The following is a 25,039-nucleotide window of genomic DNA, read 5'->3' on the forward strand; positions in this document are numbered from 1 at the left end:
TTTGCTTGGTTGAGCTGCAGTGTACAGCACAAGACGACATTATCAGTGTTCACTTTTATTACATTTTACATTCAATATTGCACATGGGATGGTATACTGACTCAATGTTTACTAGCATGAAGGTGGGAGCAATCATGAGTTCACAGGGACTGAGCCAAACAGATCTAGACGAGGCCTCATCATACAGATGGCAGTCTCAATGCTAAACCAAAGGAACTTAACCACTTTCATTGCAACAGAATATCTAGCTGTTGAAAGCAGTTTACACATGACAAGGCACACATTTTGCAATATGAGAACAGCCAAGGAACTTTGGGGTTGATTTGCTGACTAATTTCATACCATTGAAATGTAGGTGAGACAACAGAAGCTCATTGCTTATGGATGACGTTGTCCTCAACACTGACTGCCTCAGCCATGCCCATGGGCTTGTTCTGCAGGGCAGCCTCTCTCATGCTGTGGTAGCCATGCTCATTCTGCTTGAACATCCTCAGCTCCATCTCAGTCTGCATACGCATTGACTAGGAAACATAAGGTTGGGTCAAAAGTCTGGTAGTAAATGAGCTAACACTACCTGACCATCTTCGTTCCACACATTTCTATTTAATATTGCGCCCTACTGAACAGGGCTACCTTATGCAATTCCAACGGTTAATTGACCTAAAGATATTCAATAACCTACTCCTGTACCTCAAGGTCCTTGGTGATGGGGTGGTTGGGTCCGTGGGTGACCATGAGGATGGCGTAGGCCTTGCAGATCATGCCATGGCCAACCTCGATGAGCCCTGCGTGCCAGTGGGTCACGCCAGCCCGCATGGTGGCCATGCCCAACTGGGCGTTATTGGGGTGGTACAACTTCCTGCTCGGGGGGTTAAAGATAAAGATATGGGACTTCAATGATGTAGACATGCTAATCTTATGGCCCCTTATTGGTCTCATCCACCCTTTCCCATCACTCACATGTATCCCTCCACCAGTATGCCTGTATATTCTGCAGCCTCTGAGAAGAACTGCAGGTAGGACAGCGCCTCACTGGCTGCACTCAGCATACGCAGGTGGTACAGGTGTGTATTGGCCAACACAGGCTCCTGTTTGTGTAGACACTCACGACACAGCTGCACCACCTGTGGAGGGGGAATTTGGAGGGTTTAATGAGATGGTGAGTGAATTATGGGCCAGTGAAAGGCAGGTATTATCACGCTCCAATGCCGTTCGTAAAGGATGGGATTGTTACCTCATGGAAGTCTCCCGCAGTGCGAGCTGCCTCAACCTTGGCCAGGCACTCTAAACTGAACTCCTGTACCAACTTCACCAGCTCATCAGAGGGCTGAGAGAATAGAGTAAACAAGTGTCAGTGTAGGACTATTGGGGAACACTCACTCCTGATCATTGACAGAAAGAGCTCATGACCAATGTACTACTGCATAGATCCACAACTCAGTGTTTCATTGAAGGAAATGTTGCGTAACGTGTTGATGGTCCAGTAAGTAGTCAATTCCTGTACATAGATACTTATGTAACGTATATCCAGGTCCATGGCATTGACCTGTCTAAAGACATGGTCAAGCGCTGATAGAGTTAGTCATAGTATTTAGCGATGTCTCAGACAATCAATTGGAATTCAGCATCAGGTGACCAGATCACAGCTGAAACCAGAATAACTTGATTTCTTATCAACTGCTACATGTATTTTGTTCTATGGTCTCAGCTGATATTTAGGGTGGGGATCATGTGAGGCACGATTAAGTTGAGCTCTTTTAAGGGAGCGGGGAAGCATGGAACTTTACTCAACTGAATAGTAACTAGGATGAAGTGTTGTAGGCCCCTGGCCCCTCAGAGGTATGATCATTTTAAAACATGCTTCTGATGCATCAGCTGAGAGGTGCCCATCTGCATGCCAGAGTTACGTGCCCAACGTGAGTCTGGGTATGGCAGGGTCCAGGGACCCAGAACCCCACTGTTTGGAATGGAATTCATTGACACCAACCCTGCCCTTAACCCGTCAGTACTTTCCCCACCTTGTTGCCGTCGGTCTCCTTGGCAGCCATCTTTAGGTCATCCTTGAGGTGCTCGCTGCAGCTTTTACAGGTGCAGTCAAAGTGGTACTGGTGCTTCAGGGTGCGCTGGCGGTCCGTCGACACGTTCAGGAAGTCCACGTAGCCAACCGTCAGCTCCTCGTTCTCAGCAATCTTACCCAGCGCACGCAGCTCGATCCTGGGGGAGCAGGGCGGCATAGTTAGCCCTGGGCCTTAGTGTAACAGCTGCTCTAGGATCAGCTTCTGAGCTCAAATGTCACATGCTGGGCCATAGAACAGGCCCTAGAGCAGTTGATAAGTGGGATGCTGTAGTGTGATGTCATGGGAGTAACCATAGGGGAGGGTAAAGGGGTAGTGTAGAGGTCTCTGAACCTTTGTGGCACAGGTGGTAGTGTGCTTTCCTTGTTAGGGCTGTGCCAGTTCAAGCCCTCCTACAAATGTTCCCTCTCAATTGCTATGATATCAAAAGTGCAGGAAAGCTATTGCATTGACATAGTTTGCCAAGTACCTGACAGCATTTTGGGTCTTTTTGGAGATAGGAAACTGTGAAACCTTCATTTGCCAGTCAGCAAACCACTGATTGGATAATCCTGGCTGCTCAAAGTTCAGAGAAGATTATATTGATTGTTCAGAGTTCAATATCTTATTGGACTGTTGGCTCCTGATGAGCAATAAATTAAGCTTTAGAGAAACATTGACAGCCCAGCTGCAAGCTCAGAGACGGTGGGGGTTTCAATTTCACTCAACTTGAAGCAACGTTCTAACAAAGCAGTTGGGTATTTTTCACTGACAGATGACCAAAAACACATCCCAGGTCATCACCAACACAATTCAGGCAGTCTAAAAATGCATTCTTGTTATGATGGGATGTTGGAAGTAATATTAAAGGTAGATGACTGAAATTGAACACAATCTCTCACAATAGACACACTTCACACAACAAAGAAACTCACTTCTACTGGGAGCTAAACAAACCATGCTATACATTTTAGTTAGACCCAATTTGTTGAGTTTCATAATATTCTGTTTTTCCCTCCTAGGGGTTAGATTTGAGACTTTTATGATTATTACTGTTTTGATCTTGTGCAATGAGCAAAATAGTCCTGTAGGCTACTGCTAAAGAAGAAAAAATATATATATATAAGGAAAATCACATTATCAATGTTACGGTCAAGGTTAGAATGCCTGTGTAATTTGGTGCAGTTGTTCTGTTTACTTTTTGAAAAAAGAATTTTAGGGGGTAGATCAGCTTTAATATTGCAGATAGATTGTTCTGTTTACTTCCTCACTATCATCCAGTGATAGAGGTTTATAACAGGTGTTAAAGAGATCTTTGAGGATCGGATGTTCAAGGTTCAAAGGTTAGACGTTAGCTCAAAGCAGACAGGCAGACCCACCTCCTCTTAGAGTGGTAGGCTGCGTTCAGAGCTGACTGACTGGAAGAGAAGATGGCAGTCAAAACTTTTACAAATCACATAAAGCTCTCTCTCTCTTTCTCTCTCTCGGGATACGTACTTGCCATGGTTGAGGATGACAGTACAGTTGGGCCAGCAGTCGTGGTTGACCAGACACAGGTTAGGGAACAGACCCACTCCCACCGCCTGCAGACCCCTCTGGTCACTCAGAGTAAAGCCATTACAGTTGATCTACAGATGGATGGAGAAAGAGAGAGTGAGAGAGACAGATGGAATGAGAATGCCAGAAACAAAGTGGAGAGAGAGAGCGAATCATAGAGAGGGAGTGACCAAGGTTAATGATGACAATACCTCATAGTACATAGTGTAAAATAACACATACTATAGTCAAAATAGATTAACCAGTGATCTTGTATGTACTGTGCCAAAGTTTGAGATAACTGGATGGTAAGATGACTAACTCAGTGATACGTACTATGCCAAAGATGTGTGAGATGTACTCCATGCCATGCCTGGTTTTGGGACAGTAGTCCAGGAAGTTTTTCACGTTGATCTTGAGCTCTTTGAGGTCGTCAGCGAGCATGTCGGCCACGTGGTCCTCCAGCTGGTCCACTGAAGTCAGCTGGCCGTCCGACACGATGCCTGTGTCCTTCTGTATGCGCCACAGCACACGGGCAGCAAGACTGGAGAGGAACAGGGAGAGTTAGCATTAGCATTATAGGGTTACATGAAAGGCAACTTGCCAAGGCATTGACAACAACCCACCCCAGTATTTCTTCCACTTCCCCTATCCCTCCATTCTACCCTTTCATTTTCCTCCTACACCTCCTCTCTTCTTTCACTCTCTCTCATTCTCCTCTCCCTCATCCTCCCTTCACTCTCTCCCTCCTTGCCTCCTTCTTACCGTACATTCTCGTTGGGGGCCTTTTCGTACTTCTTGATGGCGGCACACTCCTGCTTGTGCTCATCCCAGCATGCAGTCTGGCAGGTGCGGTCGCAGTAGTGGGCGAACTTACACTGGGCACAGCGGTGCAGGTTGGCCTGGCGACGGAAGCAGCTATGGCACACCTGCTGAGACAGACTGGGGGAGAGTAAGGGATGTCAAGGGTTGGAGGTCATGATTTCTTATGGGGTTGCCCAGCCACCTGGCACTATTGGAGTCAAACCCTGTTGCAGTGTCATGCTCCCTCCTATTGGTACTTTAACTATCAGATTCATATGTGCTAGATCTTTTTTTAAATATATTTTTAAATATATATGTATATGGGTTAGAGAATAACAATGCAAGGCAATAACCAGTGGATGACATCATGGACTGATAATGGAGTGGATTTATTTAGCTAGCTATTTTCACTGTGGTGGGTCTCAAAGCCAATGATTGTGCCCATTTGAAACTGGGATTGATTAGATGGCCATGGTAGTGTGAGAAGCCAGCAGGTTAAAGAGACAAATACCAGGGATATGTTGGTGTGCTGGAGAGTGTAGGCTTTTTAGGGATGAATGATGAACTCTTATATCAAACTGAGTGGGGAGCCGTTTCTGTACCTTATCAGTAAAGAGTAGGACCTGTTCTGTGTCAGCACTTAAATCTCTCAGTCCGTACTCCTTACCTCATCATATTATCCTCTCTCCTTTTATCTATTGGTCTTTCCTGGCTATCCTCTTCTGTTTCCCCCTCACCCTTTTTCAGTGTCATCATACAGTGGGGAAAAAAAGTATTTAGTCAGCCACCAATTGTGCAAGTTCTCCCACTTAAAAAGATGAGAGAGGCCTGTAATTTTCATCATAGGTACACGTCAACTATGACAGACAAATTGAGAAAAAAAAATCCAGAAAATCACATTGTAGGATTTTTAATGCATTTATTTGCAAATTATGGTGGAAAATAAGTATTTGGTCACCTACAAACAATCAAGATTTCTGGCTCTCACAGACCTGTAACTTCTTCTTTAAGAGGCTCCTCTGTCCTCCACTCGTTACCTGTATTAATGGCACCTGTTTGAACTTGTTATCAGTATAAAAGACACCTGTCCACAACCTCAAACAGTCACACTCCAAACTCCACTATGGCCAAGACCAAAGAGCTGTCAAAGGACACCAGAAACAAAATGGTAGACCTGCACCAGGCTGGGAAGACTGAATCTGCAATAGGTAAGCAGCTTGGTTTGAAGAAATCAACTGTGGGAGCAATTATTAGGAAATGGAAGACATACAAGACCACTGATAATCTCCCTCGATCTGGGGCTCCACGCAAGATCTCACCCCGTGGGGTCAAAATGATCACAAGAACGGTGAGCAAAAATCCCAGAACCACACGGGGGACCTAGTGAATGACCTGCAGAGAGCTGGGACCAAAGTAACAAAGCCTACCATCAGTAACACACTACGCCGCCAGGGACTCAAATCCTGCAGTGGCAGACGTGTCCCCCTGCTTAAGCCAGTACATGTCCAGGCCCGTCTGAAGTTTGCTAGAGTGCATTTGGATGATCCAGAAAAGGATTGGGAGAATGTCATATGGTCAGATGAAACCAAAATAGAACTTTTTTGGTAAAAACTCAACTCGTCGTGTTTGGAGGACAAAGAATGCTGAGTTGCATCCAAAGAACACCATACCTACTGTGAAGCATGTGGGTGGAAACATCATGCTTTGGGGCTGTTTTTCTGCAAAGGGACCAGGACGACTGATCCGTGTAAAGGAAAGAATGAATGGGGCCATGTATCGTGAGATTTTGAGTGAAAACCTCCTTCCATCAGCAAGGGCATTGAAGATGAAACGTGGCTGGGTCTTTCAGCATGACAATGATCCCAAACACACCGCCCGGGCAACGAAGGAGTGGCTTCGTAAGAAGCATTTCAAGGTCCTGGAGTGGCCTAGCCAGTCTCCAGATCTCAACCCCATAGAAAATCTTTGGAGGGAGTTGAAAGTCCGTGTTGCCCAGCGACAGCCCCAAAACATCACTGCTCTAGAGGAGATCTGCATGGAGGAATGGGCCAAAATACCAGCAACAGTGTGTGAAAACCTTGTGAAGACTTACAGAAAACGTTTGACCTGTGTCATTGCCAACAAAGGGTATATAACAAAGTATTGAGAAACTTTTGTTATTGACCAAATACTTATTTTCCACCATAATTTGCAAATAAATTCATTAAAAATCCTACAATGTGATTTTCTGGATTTTTTTTTCTCATTTTGTCTGTCATAGTTGACGTGTACCTATGATGAAAATTACAGGCCTCTCTCATCTTTTTAAGTGGGAGAACTTGCACAATTGGTGGCTGACTAAATACTTTTTTTCCCCACTGTACATATCCCAAAAATATTGGCTCGTATTACTTGTGTGATATATTTACGTAATGGGCTATTCTGAGATGACGTTACAGAAACATGATGCCATTCTCCTCACACCTTCCACACATCTCCCACTCTCTCTCTCTCTCTATCTCTCTCTCTCTCTAAAGCTCTGTTTGTACTTCATCTGAGAATGTTTCCACTGTCATTCCATGTACTTGTCGAGCTCCACAATTATATCTCTTCTGGTTTAATATATATACATTTGAAGTCGGAAGTTTACATGCACTTAGGTTGGAGTCATTAAAACTCATTTTTCAACCACTCCACACAATTCTTGTTAACAAACTATAGTTTTGGCAAGTCAGTTAGGACATCTACTTTGTGCATGATAAGTAATGTTTTCAACAATTGTTTACAGACAGATTATTTCACTTATAATTCACTGTATCACAATTCCAGTGGGTCAGAAGTTTACATACACTAAGTTGACTGTGCCTTTAAACAGCTTGGAAAATTCCAGAAAATGATGTCATGGCTTTAGAAGCTTCTGATAGGCTAATTGACATTATTTGAGTCAGTTGGAGGTGTACCTGTGGATGTATTTCAAGGCCTACCTTCAAACTCAGTGCCTCTTTGCTTGACATCATGGGAAAATCTAAAGAAATCAGCCAAGACCGCAGAAAAAAATGTGTAGACCTCCACAAGTCTGGTTCATCCTTGGGAGCAATTTCCAAACACCTGAAGGTACCGCGTTCATCTGTATACACAATAGTACGCAAGTATAAACACCATGGGACCACGCAGCCGTCATACCACTCAGGAAGGAGACGCGTTCTGTCTCCTAGAGATGAACGTATTTGGTGCGAAAAGTGCAAATCAATCCCAGAACAACAGCAAAGGACCTTGTGAAGATGCTGGAGGAAACAGGTACAAAAGTATCTATATCCACAGATTCTTCAAATAGCCACCCTTTGCCTTGATGACAGCCTTGTACACTCTTGGCATTCTCTCAACCAGCTTCATGAGGTAGTCACCTGGAATGCATTTCAATTAACAGGTGTGCCTTGTTAAAAGTTAATTTGTGGAATTTCTTTCCTTCTTAATGCATTTGAGCCAATCAGTTGTGTTGTGACAAGGTAGGGGGGTATACAGAAGATAGCCCTATTTGGTAAAAGACCAAGTCCATATTATGGCAAGAACAGCTCAAATAAGCAAAGAGAAACGACAGTCCATCATTACTTTAAGACATGAAGGTCAGTCAATACGGAACATTTCAAGAACTTTGAAAGTTTCTTCAAGTGCAGTCGCAAAAACCATCAAGGGCTATGATGAAACTGGCTCTCATGAGGACCGCCACAGGAATGGAAGACCCAGAGTTACCTCTGCTGCAGACGATAAGTTCATTAGTTACCAGCCTCGGAAGTTACAGCCCAAATAAATGCTTTGCAGAGTTCAAGTCACAGACACATCTCAACATCAACTGTTCAGAGGGGACTGTGTGAATCAGTCCTTCATGGTTGAATTGCTACAAAGAAACCACAACTAAAGGACACCAATAATAAGAAGAGACCTGCTTGTGCCAAGAAACATGAGCAATGGACATTTGACCGGTGGAGTACAACCGCTGTGTCTTTGTGAGACACGGTGTGAGTGAACGGATGCTCTCCGCATGTGTCGTTCCCACCGTAAAGCATGGAGGAGGAGGTGTTATGGTGTGGGGGTGCTTTGCTGGTGACACTGTCTGTGATTTATTTAGAATTCAAGGCACACTTAACCAGCATGGCTACCACAGCATTCGGCAGCGATACGCCATCCCATCTGGTTTGGGTTTAGTGGGACTATCATTTGTTTTTCAACAGGACACCTTCAGGCTGTGTAAGGGCTATTTGACCAAGAAGGAGAGTGATGGAGTGCTGCATCAGATGACCTGGCATCCACAATCCCCCAACCTCAAACCAATTGAGATGGTTTGGGATGAGTCGGACGGCAGAGTGAAGGAAAAGCAGCCAACAAGTGCTCAGCATATGTGGGAACTCCTTCAAGACTGTTGGAAAAGCATTCCAGGTGAAGCTGGTTGAGAGAATTCCAAGAATGTACAAAGCTGTCATCAAGGCAAAGGGTGGCTATTTGAAGAATCTCAAATATAAAATATATTTTGTTTTGTTTAACACTTTTTTGGTTACTACAAGATTCCATATGTGTTATTTCATATTTTGGATGTCTTCACTATTATTCTACAATGTAGAAAATAGTAAAAATAAAGAAAAACCCTTGAATGAGTAGGTGTGTCCAAACGTTTGACTGGTACTGTATATCTGTACTGCAATCTCTTTATGTGGGGTTCAGTGGCCTCAAAATGTCCCCTTAGAGGGGGCGCCTCAACAACATTCATAAACGCCCCTGTAGACAGGCACCTGATGTGTCCCAGCTTTCACTCCCTCTGATGTACCAACAAACAGGTACCCGAGATACACAATACACAAGGCCAGACTTTCTAAACGTTTTTTATCTAGCAGCATTCAAACCTGCTTTCTGGACATACATGTTGTACACAACTTCCTCAATCTCTGAACTTTGCCTTAAAGTGAAGGCCGGGGAGTACAGTATGTTTTTGTATATAAAAATAGAACATTTGTGGCACACATTCAATATTTCTGGATAAACATGTTCCACTGCTCTGGACATTACTGTGTAGGCTAGACCTCGAAAACAAATGTTCCTAGGTCTGCAAAAAGATTTAGCATAGGACTAAAAAGGTGTGTAAGTGACACAGCAATGCCAAAAACATAATACTAAACAGCTGTTACTTAAAATAAACTGCTACACCTTAAAGACAAGCTATGGGCTTGTGTGTGTAAACAGTTTATCCCATGGGTGTCTGGGAGTGTGTCTAAAATTAACTGGAACTAGTTTGTTAATGCCTGCACTGATTGTTGGCATGCTGTAAAGCTTCAAAGAGGCTTCCTTCCATTGCATTCCTGCTGTCCTTCCAATGCTAGTTCTTATATGGCCCCACATTTGCCCTGTAGCATATGCAGGCATATCTGTGACCAGCATTCCAGCAGATATAGAGACCGTGACCTCTCACTGCACACACACGCTTACACCCATACACATATAGAAACAGAGTGCACAGAACTGAAAGTGTGGTCTTATTCATGGGCCATCGAACTGTACAGTAGTAGAGTTTAACAAGATTGAAACACTGTGTGTGTGTGTTGCTTATCTACAACATGTCACCACCAAAGTGACATATACTTTCCCTCCTGCCCAACCACGTCTTACTAAACAGCAGACGTCCAGGGGCGTTGCTAGGATTTGAGAGAAAAAAGGAATTTGAACAGCTATATGCATCAACCTGGTACACTTTGAGATTAACATTGAGAGATTAGATCTACTAAGAATTATGTAACAAAAAAATCCACTCATGTCAATTCCATTCAAAAGCCAATACCATATAAATACAATACAAGACATTCAGGTAACTTGCACCTTCCCACCTGCCACAGCAGAGAGTCTGCTCTGGAACACGGACATCTACAGCGTATTGCCAAAAACCTCCATACCACTCAACACCTTCAAACATAGACTCTGACCTGTCCAATGAGCCAAACTGCTTAAAAAAATGTATATCATCATAATAATCCAATGACTCAGTTCACTTTCAGAGGAGAGATGTGGCAGACCTTTACAATGTCAAAGTACAGTGCATTCTACTGAATACATGCATTTCTGTACTATATTTACTGCAATATTAACACATTTGTTTTAAAATAGGGATATCATGGACCATCACATTATTTTATTTTCTATTTTAGGACCCTAGGTGTATCTGAAACAAATCGGTCAAAATTATTTTATGATGCCTTTGAATCTGTCCTTATAAATAACACAAAGAGATGTCAAATCAGGTAATGCCAAATGTAAATCTGAATTACAGTGAGGGAAAAAAGTATTTGATCCCCTGCTGATTTTGTATGTTTTCCCACTGACATAGACATGATCAGTCTATAATTTTAATGGTAGGTTTATTTGAACAGTGAGAGACAGAATAACAACAACACAAAATCCAGAAAAACACATGTCAAAAATGTTATACATTGATTTGCATTTTAATGAGGGAAATAAGTATTTGACCCCTCTGCAAAACATGACTTGGTGACAAAACCCTTGTTGGCAATCACAGAGGTCAGACATTTCTTGTAGTCGGCCACCAGGTTTGCACATATCTCAGGAGGGATTTTGTCCCACTCCTCTTTGCAGATCTTCTCCAAGTCATTAAGGTTTCGAGGCTGACGTTTGGCAACTCGAACCTTCAGCTCCCTTCACAGATTTTCTATGGGATTAAGGTCTGGAGACTGGCTAGGCCACTCCAGGACCTTAATGTGCTTCTTCTTGAGCCACTCCTTTGTTGCCTTGGCCGTGTGTTTTGGGTCATTGTCATGCTGGAATACCCATCCACGACCCATTTTCAATGCCTGAGGGAAGGAGGTTCTCACCCAAGATTTGACGGTACATGGCCCCGTCCATCGTCCCTTTGATGCTGTGAAGTTGTCCTGTCCCCTTAGCAGAAAAACACCCCCAAAGCATAATGTTTCCACCTCCATGTTTGACGGTGGGGATGGTGTTCTTGGGGTCATAGGCAGCATTCCTCCTCCTCCAAACACGGCGAGTTGAGTTGATGCCAAAGAGCTCGATTTTGGTCTCATCTGACCACAACACTTTCACCCAGTTCTCCTCTGAATCATTCAGATGTTCATTGGCAAACTTCAGACGGGCCTGTATATGTGCTTTCTTGAGCAGGGGGACCTTGCGGGCGCTGCAGGATTTAAGTCCTTCACGGCGTAGTGTGTTACCAATTGTTTTCTTGGTGACTATGGTCCCAGCTGCCTTGAGATCATTGACAAGATCCTCCCGTGTAGTTCTGGGCTGATTCCTCACCGTTCTCATGATCAGTGCAACTCCACGAGGTGAGATCTTGCATGGAGCCCCAGGCTGAGGGAGATTGACAGTTCTTTTGTGTTTCTTCCATTTGCGAATAATCGCACCAACTGTTGTCACCTTCTCACCAAGCTGCTTGGCGATGGTCTTGTAGCTCATTCCAGCCTTGTGTAGGTCTACAATCTTGTCCCTGACATCCTTGGAGTGCTCTTTGGTCTTGGCCATGGTGGAGAGTTTAGAATCTGATTGATTGCTTCTGTGGACAAGTGTATTTTATACAGGTAACAAGCTGAGATTAGGAGCACTCCCTTTAAAAGTGTGCTCCTAATCTCAGCTCGTTACCTGTATAAAAGACACCTGGGAGCCAGAAATATTTCTGATTGAGATGGGGTCAAATACTTATTTCCCTCATTAAAATGCAAATCAATTTATAACATTTTTGACATGCGTTTTTCTAGATTTTGTTGTTGTTATTCTGTCTCTCGCTGTTCAAATAAACCTACCATTAAAATTATAGACTGATAATTTCTTTGTCAGTGGGCAAACGTACAAAATCAACAGGGGATCAAATACTTTTTTCCCTCACTGTAAGTATGCCTTCAAGTGATTGAAATGCATCAGACAAGTTTTGGAAATTTCAGGAAAGCAGAAGGAAGATCATCAGGCAATCTTTTTTTACAGCCTGCTATTCGACCATCAAAAGATTTGGGGCTGGACCAAAAACATTTGGGGCTTCAGCCCGGAAGCCCACCCCTAACGACGCCAAAGCCACACAGAACCTTGACAGTGAGTGAATCCTGCCTGGTAAAAACATTGGATTATTTTTATGGGGATGTGTGAAATTTACTCCTCGGCCTGAAGTGTCCCGACTTGTACCAGCAAATAGCTAGCGTTTCGCATGGCGCTGACTGGTAAGACGCTTCAGGAGGGCAGTCACGTGTGCTAGCAAGGCAGAGGATCCGAGTTTGCGTCAGGTGTGGGCCGAATCGGGAGGAAGTGGTACTTGCTAAGCAAGCAGTGTGACGTCCTTTATACTAGCTCCATGCTGATGCACAAAGCTTGGGCACCTACTACACTATACCCAAAATTGAACCCAATGCTGAGGACCTCTCAAATCATACAAGTCAACACGATAAGCTGAACAATCCGCTCTAATGCTGATGTTTTTCTGTGTGAAAAGCCACAATTCTTGGAAGTACACTTTGGGAAGAATAATGCTGAATCATGAATAGCATGAATTTTGCAGTCTTGGTGGCAAAGGACACACAGTGTGACATCACTCTACTGTATATGAGTGGCACATCACTGTAAGTGTGACAACATGACTGTATCTGCAAGACAAACCCATTTGCAAGCAACAAGATGTGGAGTTTTGGACAAACTGAACTACAATTTATTTCAAGAATCTTTTGTTTGATTGTAATATTAAACAGATATTAAATTGATTACATTAATACTTGAACAGCAGGTAACCTTTTTAACCCAGCACCTAAGGAGTAACGCATATGCTCATGCCACTATGAGATAGCAATACTATACATGGCCACCATGATGCAAACCATGTATCAGGCCCTACCCGTCAAAGACATAGCATAATGGATGTATTTTTTTATAAATAGAACCACAATCTCAAACTGTTAAGGATATGCATTGATACAGGAACCATGTAGGTATCCTTTGTGTATTCAATTTTGCTTTCTTACTGAGAAATAATGGATGTGTGCATGCCACAGAGATTTTGTCATTATGACCCAAGTCTCCATGCATTGGGCCCTACCTGTCGAAGACCACTGCAGCGAAGCTGGGCTCAGCGAACACTACCTCCCCAGCCCAGAGGTCTTTGGTGGTCCTGAGACCCCTGCCCTTCTCCCCAGCATCAAAAACTTCTACGTTGTCCATATCCAGGGTCATTACCAAGTTAACAGAAGACTGGAACACCTCACAGATAGAGGTAAAAAGAGAGGGAGAAGGAGTAGTGCTGGCTGGAGTGCTCTTCAAAAACGTTCAGCACCTGCCCTTCTCCTCAGCCCGACCCCGCCCTCCAAAAATAGACTGGCCTTCCTGGGACTGTGGGACTGGGAGAGGAGAGGGGAGGGGGGGGGGTGTATGTGGGAGTCTAGGGGTTTGGGAGTGGAAGTGCTGGGAAGGCTTACTCCATAGGGGGAATAGTTGTACAGGTCTGCCTGGATGTCCTCCCCTTCTTTGGGGTTGGTTCAGGCCAGGCCCCAGGGGTATTTTGGTCTGGCAGCTGTGTCTGTCTGTCTCTGTCTGGGGAGGTAGGAGGCAACTGACTGGGAAGAGGCCTGATCAAACACTTCTCTCTGTTGCTTTTGTTCTCATTCTAGCTACAGTATCTGTCATTACCACAGTCTGCACAAGTCACCATGCAGTTCTTTTTCTCTTCTCTGCTTTCTGTCTCTGGCTCATTTACATTGGCTGTTCACACCTTCCTCTCATCCAGTGTCCCTTCTTCCCTTTTGTCAAAAGATATACATCTCAAGGACAGCAAAACTGTCATATATGAAGAATGGTCAAGTGCAATTAAATACATTGTGTTGTTATTTGTAGTTATATAGGATAGCCCTATTTAATACCAAACAATAAAACCGAATTGAAAGTCATGATTTGACAATGACATAGAAATCAATTTTGAATATCGGAAACATTTTGAATATAGGCTGCATGGGTCATATTTTCCCTTTCACTTCACAGGGTGATTAATACTCGGAAAGAACACCACCTAAATGAAGCGAGGATGCTTCTGGGATTACACAGCCTTGTGAAGACAGACTGTTTACAGTAGGAGTGTGGGAGAGAGGCAAGGGGTGAGGGGGAATAGAAGTAAGAAAAGCAGGGGAGGAGAGGAGGAAGTGAGGAGGAAAGGATTTGTGTGTGTGTGTCACATGTAGCTCCTGGCAGATGTTCTTTGGAAGGTGAAGATGGGAGAGACTGCAGAGACAGTGGCTCAGAGCATTTACCCTATTTGTCCTGTTGTACTCAAAGGTCTGACTGGTCTGGTGCTGCAGAAACTAAACACTGATCAGCTGAGTAGGAAACTATGCAACACCATCTGTGAATAGAAGCATTTGAATTCATAACAGCAGAGTAACTGTGAATACTGTAATGTAAGCAGTCAAACAAGTATAATATTAGTTTCCACATAAAAATAAACTGCAGGAATGATACTCTAATTTCATATGATTTTCAACTATACAGTTACAGTATAGTGCATTGATAGAGCAACCAAAAGTATTTGATTTGTATAATTATTTGAGATAAATCGAGTACACAAGTCACATACACTCGGAAGAAATTAGTAAAATATCATCAAAGCGAGTACATAGAGTTCTGCATGTAAACATACAGAATAGATTTGCAAATATAACACTGTACGGGTATTGTTAGAGTGGGGTAAAGATACAGATTTTTGTTTGGGCTCCAGGCAGGTATTTACACTGCCGAAATGGAAAGAGTAGGAGAGAGAGAGTACCGCTACCAGACACCCACACCATCAGAAAAAACTGCCTAGAGTGTAGCCTGATTGGCAGTGGAGAGAAAGGATAAGACACACCGCATAACCACAAGTCACAGCACAGGGGTAACCCAACCAATAATACCTCATGCAATAATAATGATTAGAACAACTCTATGAAATTGCGTCTGAAGCACCAGACTAAAAACCCAGTTTTGCAAATACACTACATGGCCAAAAGTATGTGGAGACCTGCTCGTTGAACATCTCATTTCAAAATCACGGGCATTAATATGGAGTTGGTCCCCCCTTTGCTGATATAACAGCCTCCACTCTTCTAGGAAGGCTTTCCACTAGATGTTGGAACATTGCTGCGGGGACTTGCTTCCATTCAGCCACAAGAGCATTAGTGAGGTCGGGCACTGATGTTGGGCGATTAGGCCTGGCTCACAGTCGGCGTTCCTATTCATCCCAAAGGTGTTCGATGGGGTTGAGATCAGGGCTCTGTGCAGGCCAGTCAAGTTCTTCCACACTGACCTCGCTTTGTGCACGGGGGCATTGTCATGCTGAAACAGGAAAGGTCCTTCCCCAAACTGTTGCCACAAAGTTGGAAGCACAGAATCATCTAGAATGTCATTGTGTGCTGTAGAATTTAGATTTCCCTTCACTGGAACTAAGGGGCCCGAAACATGACAAACAGCCCCAGACCATTATTCCTCCTCCACCAAACTTTACAGTTGGCACTATGCATTCGGGTAAGTAATAATAATAATAATTTGCCATTTAGCAGACGCTTTTATCCAAAGCGACTTACAGTCATACGTGCATAATTTTTTTTGTGTATGGGTGGTCCCGGGGATCGAACCCACTACCCTGGCGTTACAAGCGCCGTGCTCTACCAGCTGAGCTACAGCGTTCTCCTGGCCTCCACCAATCCCAGATTCATCCATCGGACTGCCAGATGACGAAGCATGATTAATCACTCCAGAGAACGAATTTCCTCTGCGCCAGAGTCTAATGGTGGCGAGCGTTACACCACTCCAGCCGATGCTTGGCATTGCACATGGTGACCTTAGGCTTGCTCAGCCATGGAAACCCATTTTTTGAAGCTCCAGACGAACAGTTCTTGTGGTGACGTTGCTTCCAGAGACAGTTTGGAATTCGGTAGTGAGTGTTGCAACCGGGGACAGACGATTTTTACGTGCTACGCACTTCAGCGGTCACGTTCTGTGAGCTTGTGTGGGCTACCACTTCGCAGCTGAGCCATTGTTGCTCTTAGAGGTTTCCACTTCACAATAACAGCACTTACAGTTGACCGGGGCAGCTCTAGCAGGGCAGAAATGTTATGAACTGACTTGTTGGAAAGGTGGCATCCTATGACGGTGCCACGTTGAAAGTCACTGAGCTCTTCAGTACGGGCCATTCTGCTGCCAATGTTTGTCTATGGAGATTGCATAGCGGTGTGCTCGATTTTATACACCTGTCAGCAACAGGTGTGGCTGAAATAGCCGAATGCACTCATTTGAAGGGGTGTCCACATACTTTTGGCCATGTAGTGTATCTGTATTCCTTACACATAGTGACAAGGGAGTTGGTTACATTAATGGGTGTGTGTATGTGTGGTTCAATACAAAAAAGGCCTTTAAATGTCCCCAAAGTATTTTAGGCCAATACACAAATCAATACACACAGTTCCAAGAGAATACATTTTTTTATAAGCAATATACAGTACTCAAACACACACTCCCTTTAACGAAAATGTAAATAACAGAGCATTTACAGTTCCCAACCGCACTGAACACAAAATGTCAGCTCCAGTGTAGAGAGAGAGAGAGAGAGAGAGAGAGATTGTCTTAGCTGTTAACGTCCGGCTTGCAGTTGCACTTGTCTGTCCGATACACCCGTTGGTTTGTCTGTCGCGCCAACCGAGAGCTCTCACACACAGACAGACGAGACATTTACTTCTTCCTTCCTGATAGCTGGTGCGCTCTTAAAGTGGCAGCGCACGGGGAACGCTCCTTGCAGGATTTCACCACAACACTGATAAACATATGGAATACCTCCATGAAATGCCACAAGTAGAGTGCTACAACTCTTAAAAAGCAAAGGGTTTAATGAAAGTGCTGACAGGAAGATAAACAGCATAGGATAAAATAATTGCTTTAACAGCAGTACATTTTGTCTCACATTGGAATGATTTTGAATGGTACATCTACATAGTACAACAGATCTACATATAAGCAGAGGTAATGCATAAAAGCACCATTCAAGTATAGACTCATGATCATATAAGGAACAAGAAATAATAAACGTTAAATCACCAATAAGTTGCGGTCTTTACTTGATTGGTTTTGTGTTAGGCTTAGTGTCATTTTGTACAAACGCGAGCATATCAGCACCACTGTAACAACTCGGAAATGGCAGATCTAAAGACACACAGTTTAGAGTTCAGCAAACTTAGTTTGAGATAAAGAACTTTAATAGATGCTATTTTGGTACCAAAAGTTCCAAGGCAATTCTAGTTAGAAGGCAAATTAGAACAGTACTGTCATGGGATGGAATGTTAGGCGCCAACAGACTCAGGATAGTTTGCCGAACTCAGTAACTACAGTAGGCCTATGGCTTTGGATGACGGAAACAGCTTTATCCTTCCTTCTCTCCATGTTTCCTTCTGATTCGGTAAAAGGTCCACTCAATCTTTACCCCCACGAAAACAGGTTTAGAATCAGATCTTATTAACCCAAAACCATCTTCGAAGCTAACTAATCTGACCCAGTATCAGTTGTTCTGGCTATACAATTGTACCTACACCATGAATATTCATCTTCAGTCTGAGCCCCACAGTGTCTTCTAGTTCCCCTCTCTACAGGTCATAGAAGTCAAGGTGTGCTCCGGAGGGGTAGTCATCCTCCAGCAGCACCTTCATCAGCTTAGCACAGGAGTCTTCACAGGTGAGCAGCTGACCCTGGGAGAGCATGGCTGAGAAGGACTTCCTCACGCCAGGGTCTGCCGTGCTGTCCCTGGCCTCCACCTGCATGTCTGTGTCCAGGGGACCTAGAGAAACACAGAGGGATCTAGGTTGGTCACGAGTCACTGGATGGTCATGATAGAAAGGACAAAAATGGCAATACTGTGAGAATGTGCAGAGTACATGATGATCCATTTCAAGGGTCAATTTCAGCTGAACTGAAATGACAACATCTGAAATGGAATTGACCCCAGGCCTGACCGTAACATAGCTAGGTTCATAGGTCAAATATCTCCATAATAAGTCCATTCAGTGCTCCATTTCAAAATCAGTAGTCTAACGACCTGGGGCTTAATTTAATCTCCAATGCCAGGTTGAATTAGTCTGGCTAACACCAAACTCTCGAAGTGCTTTTACTGGTTGAACACCCACAAGCACACCTACACACAGCCTCCTTCCATTACAAAGGTAGGATTTTCTAATCCAAACAACTAGAGGGGAAAAAATACATTTCAGGGAACCAATCAAACATGTTGCACAATTTCTGAGCACATACTACATTAACAAATGGCCTCCTTTCCAGACCAGTGTGGTCACAGCTCACCCTGCGCTGTGAGTCACATGGGTCTTGTCAGCCAGGCTAAGGTTGAATGGCTGTTGACAGACACATGAATGATGACCAAGTTCATTTCAAATGCTTTTTTTATAACTGGAATGGAGGTCAGTTCAGGAGTGTGTGCCTGGGGGTTACTGTTTTATTTATCAGGGGTTTAAAGCCTAAATCTACCTGGGGCATAGTTGAGTACTCGGAGGTCCGGCTCCTCCTCTGCCAGCACGCGGAACATCATGTCTCGGGCCGCCTTGCCCGTGCAGTACAGCACCCAGGAGGGGAATGGCTGCAGGGCGCACAGCGAGCTCACGTTGACTACGCAGCGCCGCAGCCCCTGTCGCGGTGGGAACACCTGCAGCAGGCCGGCCGTCAGACTGAGGGCGGAGCTGACATTGAGTGACAGGTAGGAATCCACCTCCGCCATGTTGGTGAAGCTCTTGGCGTAGCGCGAAACGTCTCCCAGAGAGGCTGGAGGAATGGGGAGATGTCAGATAATACAATGTTTGAATTGTATTATTTTCATAGAATACGCTTTCAAAAACACATTTTGAAATGGCTCCTAAACTCTGCTCTCAAATTCACAATACCTCCTATCTGAACATTTACATAATTGTCAGTGTATGGACTAGGCTATATATTCCGACTATATTGTAACTTTTGGGAGATTTGATGAGCACAATCAAATATAATACTAAAGATGTTAAAATCATGAGACCTAATTTGAAAATCTGTAAACTGAACACTTTTTCTGCTTGCTAATAGTCATAGCTAGTAGACCCATTACAGGTGGATGAATAATTTACCAGCATTGTTAATCAGTATGAGATGGTCCATATCCTCGGAGGAAATCTCTTTCGCCGCCCTGATGACACTTTCCACCCCTTCTTTTATCCCCAGGTCTGCGACAACACAACGAGTTACCAACCCTGCCCTGTCCGCATCCGACGAGGCCAAATCTTCCTGGAGTTCCCGCAATTTCTCCCCGGAGCGAGCCGCCAAAACAAGCACCGACCTCGGTTTGAACAACAGGGAAATCTCCTTCGCTACGGTTCGGCCAAATCCTCTGGACGCCCCGGTGATAATGCACAGCACTCTTCCTAGATCCTTCGCGTCTGGTGAATTCATGTTGGAGATATACCATTGGCCTGCATTTAGGTTAAATGAGTGCGGCAGCGGAGATCTGCTGTATTTATAAAGGCTGCCAGAATTATGTAAAGAACCGTTTAAATTACTTTTTCAAATCGATTAGACTGAGGAACTGCGATGGAGGACAAAAATAAACACGAAAAATGAGAACGCCTCTTATCCCGCCCCCTTTATGGTGTTCAAGCAAATTCGCGATTTGGTTTACAAAATTAATAGACAAAAGTTTTTTTTTATGCCTAGATGTTTAGACCTAAATGTGTTCTTATCAATTATGTATCTTATTGTAGCGATATCCGCGCTTATAAACTACGGTTGCTACATTATTTAAGTACATGAAAAGTGAAAATGTAAGATGACACATTATTTACTAAGTCCAATAACTTGACTCAGCGAAACGTATGCTCTTGTTTTAATTGTCTGGTATGATTGAATAGTTTGCAAAATTGTGGGAATAATTACATTTACATTTACGTCATTTAGCTGAGCGATATCCAGATATGTTTTTGAATGGCTTTACATTGTGAAGAAATATTTAGGCTATGTAACACGTGGGCCTAAATGTCAAATGCTTTTCATTAAAGACATTTATCACACAGAGGAGAACTGACATGTCATAGGTAGCGTTTAGACAGCCCAATCCTGAACCCAATCCTGAACTGATCCATCCTCAAATAATATGAGATCTATTCTTTATCAATGAAGTAATCTTGGGTAATTTGGTAATTTAGGTTTATGTAGTCTGTCCACAAGAGATTATCCATTAAGTAAATAATTAGATTTTCCAGTCTGTGTCTCCTATTTTAAGAATGCATACATTGCCTGTGTGTACATGTATTTGCAACAATTGTGTGTACACCTGAATGTCACACCATACTATTTTTTTTTTACAACCAGATGGAAAACAGATATGGAATTCAACATGCCACATGATTTGTTTCATACATACTTACATAAGAATGTGCATGTGTAGCAAATCTCACCACATGACTTGTTCAATTCACTGTATTGGCCCTCACCCAAGAGCAGCTTTTATTACAACCTCTTTGAATCATGTTCATATCTATTCATTACAAATCATTCATAATTACCAACTTATAAGTTATCTTGCCACACACACTCGTCTTTTTATCTGATATAATTATCATCCATGGCCAAGCAATGCATGAAATGCACTTGGTCACAGCATGCATTGCGGGTGTAGCGAAATGCTTGTGTTTCTAGCTCTGACAGTGCAGTAATATCTAACAATTTCACAACACATACCCAATACACACAAATCTAAGCAATGGAATTAAGAATATATAAATAAATATATGGACAAGCAATGTCAGAGCGGCATAGACTAAGATACAGTAGAATAGTATAGAATACAGTATATACATATGAGATGAGTAATGCAAGATGTAAACATTATTAAAGTGACTAGTGTTCCATTTATTAAGGTGGCCAGTGATTTCTATTCTATGTACAGTGCCTTGCAAAAGTATTCATCCCCCTTGGCGTTTTTCCTATTTTGTTGCATTACAACCTGTAATTTAAATGGATTTTTATTTGAATTTCATGTAATGGACTGTCACGCTCGTTGATAGACAGCTCGGACCAAGGTGCAGCGTGGTATGCGAACGTTATACTTTATTAACTGAATACAGATCAAAACAACAAAATACAAACGAACGTAAAGTTCTGCAGGCTACACAGCTGCTAACCAGAAACAAGATCCCACAACTAAGATCCCCCCCCCCCCCTCAGAGAGGCAACAAGAGACCAAAGATAACCCTGAAAGAGCTGCAAAGCTCCACAGCGGAGATTGGAGTATCTGTCCATAGGACCACTTTAAGCCGTACACTCCACAGAGCTGGGCTTTACGAAAGAGTGGCCAGAAAAAAGCCATTGCTTAAAGAAAAAAATAAGCAAACACGTTTGGTGTTCCCAAAAGGCATGTGGGAGACTCCCCAAACATATGGAAGAAGGTACTCTGGTCAGATGAGACTAAAATTGAGCTTTTTGGCCATCAAGGAAAAGGCTATGTCTGGCGCAAACCCAACACCTCTCATCACCCCGAGAACACCATCCAGGGACTGGGAAACTGGTCAGAATTGAAGGAATGATGGATGGCGCTAAATACAGGGAAATTCTTGAGGGAAACCTGTTTCAGTCTTCCAGAGATTTGAGACTGGGACAGAGGTTCACCTTCCAGCGGGACAATGACCCTAAGCATACTGCTAAAGCAACACTCAAGTGGTTTAAGGGGAAACATTTAAATGTCTTGGAATGGCCTAGTCAAAGCCCAGACCTCAATCCAATTGAGAATCTGTGGTATGACTTAAAGATTGCTGTACACCAGTGGAACCCATCCAACTTGAAGGAGCTGGAGCAGTTTTGCCTTGAAGAATGGCCAAAAATCCCAGTGGCTAGATGTGCCAAGCTTATAGAGACATACCCCAAGAGACTTGCAGCTGTAATTGCTGCAAAAGGTGGCTCTACAAAGTATTGACTTTGGGGGGGTTTTAGGTGCCAAGCCAAATTTCTTCAGCCTCCTGAGGTTGAAGAGGCGCTGTTGCACCTTCTTCACCACACTGTCTGTGTGGGTGGACCATTTCAGTTTGTCAGTGATGTGTACGCCAAGGAACTTGAAGCTTTCCACCTTCTCCACTGCGGTCCCGTCGATGTGGATAGGGGGGTGTTCCCTCTGCTGTTTCCTGAAGTCCACGATCATCTCCTTTGTTTTGTTGACGTTGAGTACAGTACATGATATTGCCACATAATGTCATGTTGTAGATAATAAAATATAATGTCTGATGATATGGATCAGAATGAAGAGGATTGTGGATGTTTTTAACAGAGTAAAATGTTACACTCAGTGCTTGACTTGAGCAATTTTCTACTGCTTGAGTTCCTGCACCTCTTATAGAATATTACCTCAAAAGTATTGTGGAGTTCCTGCATCTAAATATAAACACCTATTTCAGTCCAAGTCAAGCACTGGATACACTTTAGCATGGTATGAGTCCATGTCTTTCTTTTCTGTGGGAAAAAGGACAATAATTTAAAAAAGATACCCACCTACATGTTGAGAGTAAAGTCAGATCATTGTTGTCTTGCTTTATTCAATCCATACTAGGCACCACACTAGGGACATTTAAACCCAGTTTTAAGCCCTTATATGGTTATTTCTGAACCACATAGTACCATGGTAATACTGTTGATCTCTCATTGAAATAAAAATGGTTAAGTGTCAACTTGGAACTGTTGTGAATGAAGCTAACACTATGGATAATGCCTACCTCATGCATAGAGCTTCAGACAAGTAGAGATTGGGGAGTTAATAATACATTAGCTTTAGATTATGTTTTGGTGTGAGTTGAGGACAGGAGTGATAGTGGAGCTCCATGGTTTATAGCAGATGAGTAATGTTGTTTTCATACCAACAAAATAGTAGGTGTCACGAGAATTTCTATCTCTAATTAATCAAACTTAATGCTCTGAATAATTCCCAGAGGGTGTAAATTCTCTGGTTTAATCATGAATTAAATAAAGATCCGCAACCAGCAAGAATGATCTGTATTTTTAATCATGGAGAGCTCTGGCGCCAAAAAACATACATACAGCTTTTATACCCCTTGACACACAAAGGCACTTTGCTCCGCCCACCTTTAAACCGTTTCTTAGTCCCCTTCACCCTGGAATGCTTTCTCAACAGTTTCTAACTTCCCCCCTCTGTTAGTGGGTTGACACTACATTATAACTCTAACATCGTTCACACATTTATACTGTATTTGGGGTGAAATCCTTTAGTTATTATTCTTAAAATACAAATTAATCTATCAATCCACCCCTTTGACTAAATGTTTTCACATTCAGGATAAAAGTATTTACAAGCATGATTAATCTCAGAGATTACGTCAGAACTAATAAACATTTCATCCAATTGCGGTCTTTCAGGGTCAAAATCCTCGTCATCCACCAAGCCTGGAGGATCGTTTTTCACATTCCCATGGTCAGAGTCCGGAGTCGGTCCATCTCTCATCATTGTTGAGATACTGCATTTCACCAACGCCTTACTCAGCAATCCTCGGACACAGGGAACAAGACAACAACCACATAATACAAGAATACCCATACAACCGCTGACCGTCCCTAAGATGGTGGCTCCTATGGTTTTCCATTGACCAAACCACCCTATCCACGATGTACTAACTTCTGAGTTTTCAGCCCATTCTTCACTTAGAGCAGTTAATCCTGCAAGAGCTCTGGTTACCGTCCCCTCCGGTGCGGTGTTGTTAGGGATAAATGTGCAACAATGGCCCCCCACCATTTTACAGACTCCGCCCCGTTCTGCCAGCAACATATCCAGAGCCAACCGATTTTCCCAAGTCATGAGTGAAGTGGTGGATAATTGTTCGGAGATCCCCTTTACTGCATCTCTACTCTGGTCAATAAATCGTTGTTGGTTGTAATAGATATAATTAATCCAATCCACATTTTTGTTTATTGTCACCCACCAGAAAAATTTTGTGGTAAAACCATCCCATATTTGATTCATAGCTTTGTATTCGTCTGGAACACCCCTGGGGATGCCTATACCATCTATCCAAATTGGGTTATTTCCTTCCTGACCTATATTTCTTCTCCTCCTGATTATTCTTCCTGTCACTGGTCATTGATGACTAATTCTTACAGATTGGACCAACAATACTGGGGCACAAGTACCCACCCATCCTTCTGGTAATGTCGGTCGAATGCTCCCTTTGTTAGTACATGCCCACCACACATCAGTCAGAGGGATGGTAAGGTTCATAATTTTTTTTCCCCCTCCCCCATCTAAATCAGTCACATTAATTTTCTCCTTACAGCCATCAAAATCACCCAAGTTACGGGTGCCATTTCTATGTCTGTAACACTGGTATTCGCCAGGAGTTAAAGTGAACCTAGGTGGGCTAGCCGAGTAAGTCAACTTTGCTAGCCCAATTCCTGTGCAATTGTGCTCTTTTTGATTGGAACCCAGGTCTAATACACAGGTAAACATTTCCTTTGGCATTGGGGCGGTCAACATTGTCGGTCGCCCAATGGAGCATGCATAACAATTGGTCTCCCCCAAGGCCCTAGCAGTGTACTTCATCCACTTCAACCAGAGATTTTCATCCGTGACTCCCTCTACT

At 43.3% G+C, this 25,039-nt stretch overlaps 2 protein-coding genes across 3 annotated transcripts; both read right to left on the reverse strand.

Moving 5' to 3' along the window:
* Positions 1–39: 39 nt before the first annotated feature.
* LOC121541701 (histone-lysine N-methyltransferase Smyd1-like) lies at positions 40–13,737 on the reverse strand. Of its 2 annotated transcripts, XM_041850950.2 has the most exons (10): positions 13,462–13,736; positions 4,356–4,532; positions 3,927–4,134; positions 3,552–3,682; positions 3,434–3,472; positions 2,019–2,214; positions 1,235–1,327; positions 961–1,124; positions 691–859; positions 40–521 (listed from the first exon to the last, which is right to left on the reverse strand). In XM_041850950.2, exons 1-10 carry the CDS (start codon positions 13,593–13,595, stop codon positions 372–374), a joined length of 1,461 nt encoding a protein of 486 aa, XP_041706884.1. In that variant the 5' UTR covers positions 13,596–13,736; the 3' UTR covers positions 40–371. The 2 variants fall into 2 exon arrangements, with proteins under 2 accessions (XP_041706884.1, XP_041706885.1); XM_041850951.2 differs by lacking the exon at positions 3,434–3,472 and having other exon boundaries at positions 13,462–13,737.
* A 3,111-nt stretch (positions 13,738–16,848) lies between these two features.
* LOC121541703 (sepiapterin reductase) lies at positions 16,849–21,095 on the reverse strand. The gene is made up of 3 exons (XM_041850953.2): positions 19,538–21,095; positions 18,912–19,202; positions 16,849–18,210 (listed from the first exon to the last, which is right to left on the reverse strand). The coding sequence occupies exons 1-3, from the start codon at positions 19,857–19,859 to the stop codon at positions 18,020–18,022; spliced, it is 804 nt and encodes a 267-aa protein (XP_041706887.1). The 5' UTR covers positions 19,860–21,095; the 3' UTR covers positions 16,849–18,019.
* Positions 21,096–25,039: the final 3,944 nt, after the last annotated feature.

Source organism: Coregonus clupeaformis, chromosome 27 (genome assembly GCF_020615455.1).
Source record: "Coregonus clupeaformis isolate EN_2021a chromosome 27, ASM2061545v1, whole genome shotgun sequence".
Lineage (NCBI taxonomy): Eukaryota > Metazoa > Chordata > Actinopteri > Salmoniformes > Salmonidae > Coregonus > Coregonus clupeaformis.

Coding starts and splice junctions, on each gene's coding strand:
- LOC121541701 (XM_041850950.2), bottom strand. CDS start 13,595: ATGACCCTGGATATGGACAACGTAGAAGTTTTTGATGCTGGGGAGAAG. Junction 4,533..13,461: donor GCTGCAGTGGTCTTCGACAG/GTAGGGCCCAAT, acceptor ACTCTCCCCCAG/TCTGTCTCAGCAGGTGTGCC. Junction 2,215..3,433: donor GCCTACCACTCTAAGAGGAG/GTGGGTCTGCCT, acceptor CTGCTCCCCCAG/GATCGAGCTGCGTGCGCTGG.
- LOC121541703 (XM_041850953.2), bottom strand. CDS start 19,859: ATGAATTCACCAGACGCGAAGGATCTAGGAAGAGTGCTGTGCATTATC. Junction 19,203..19,537: donor CATACTGATTAACAATGCTG/GTAAATTATTCA, acceptor CCATTCCTCCAG/CCTCTCTGGGAGACGTTTCG. Junction 18,211..18,911: donor AGTACTCAACTATGCCCCAG/GTAGATTTAGGC, acceptor GTGTTTCTCTAG/GTCCCCTGGACACAGACATG.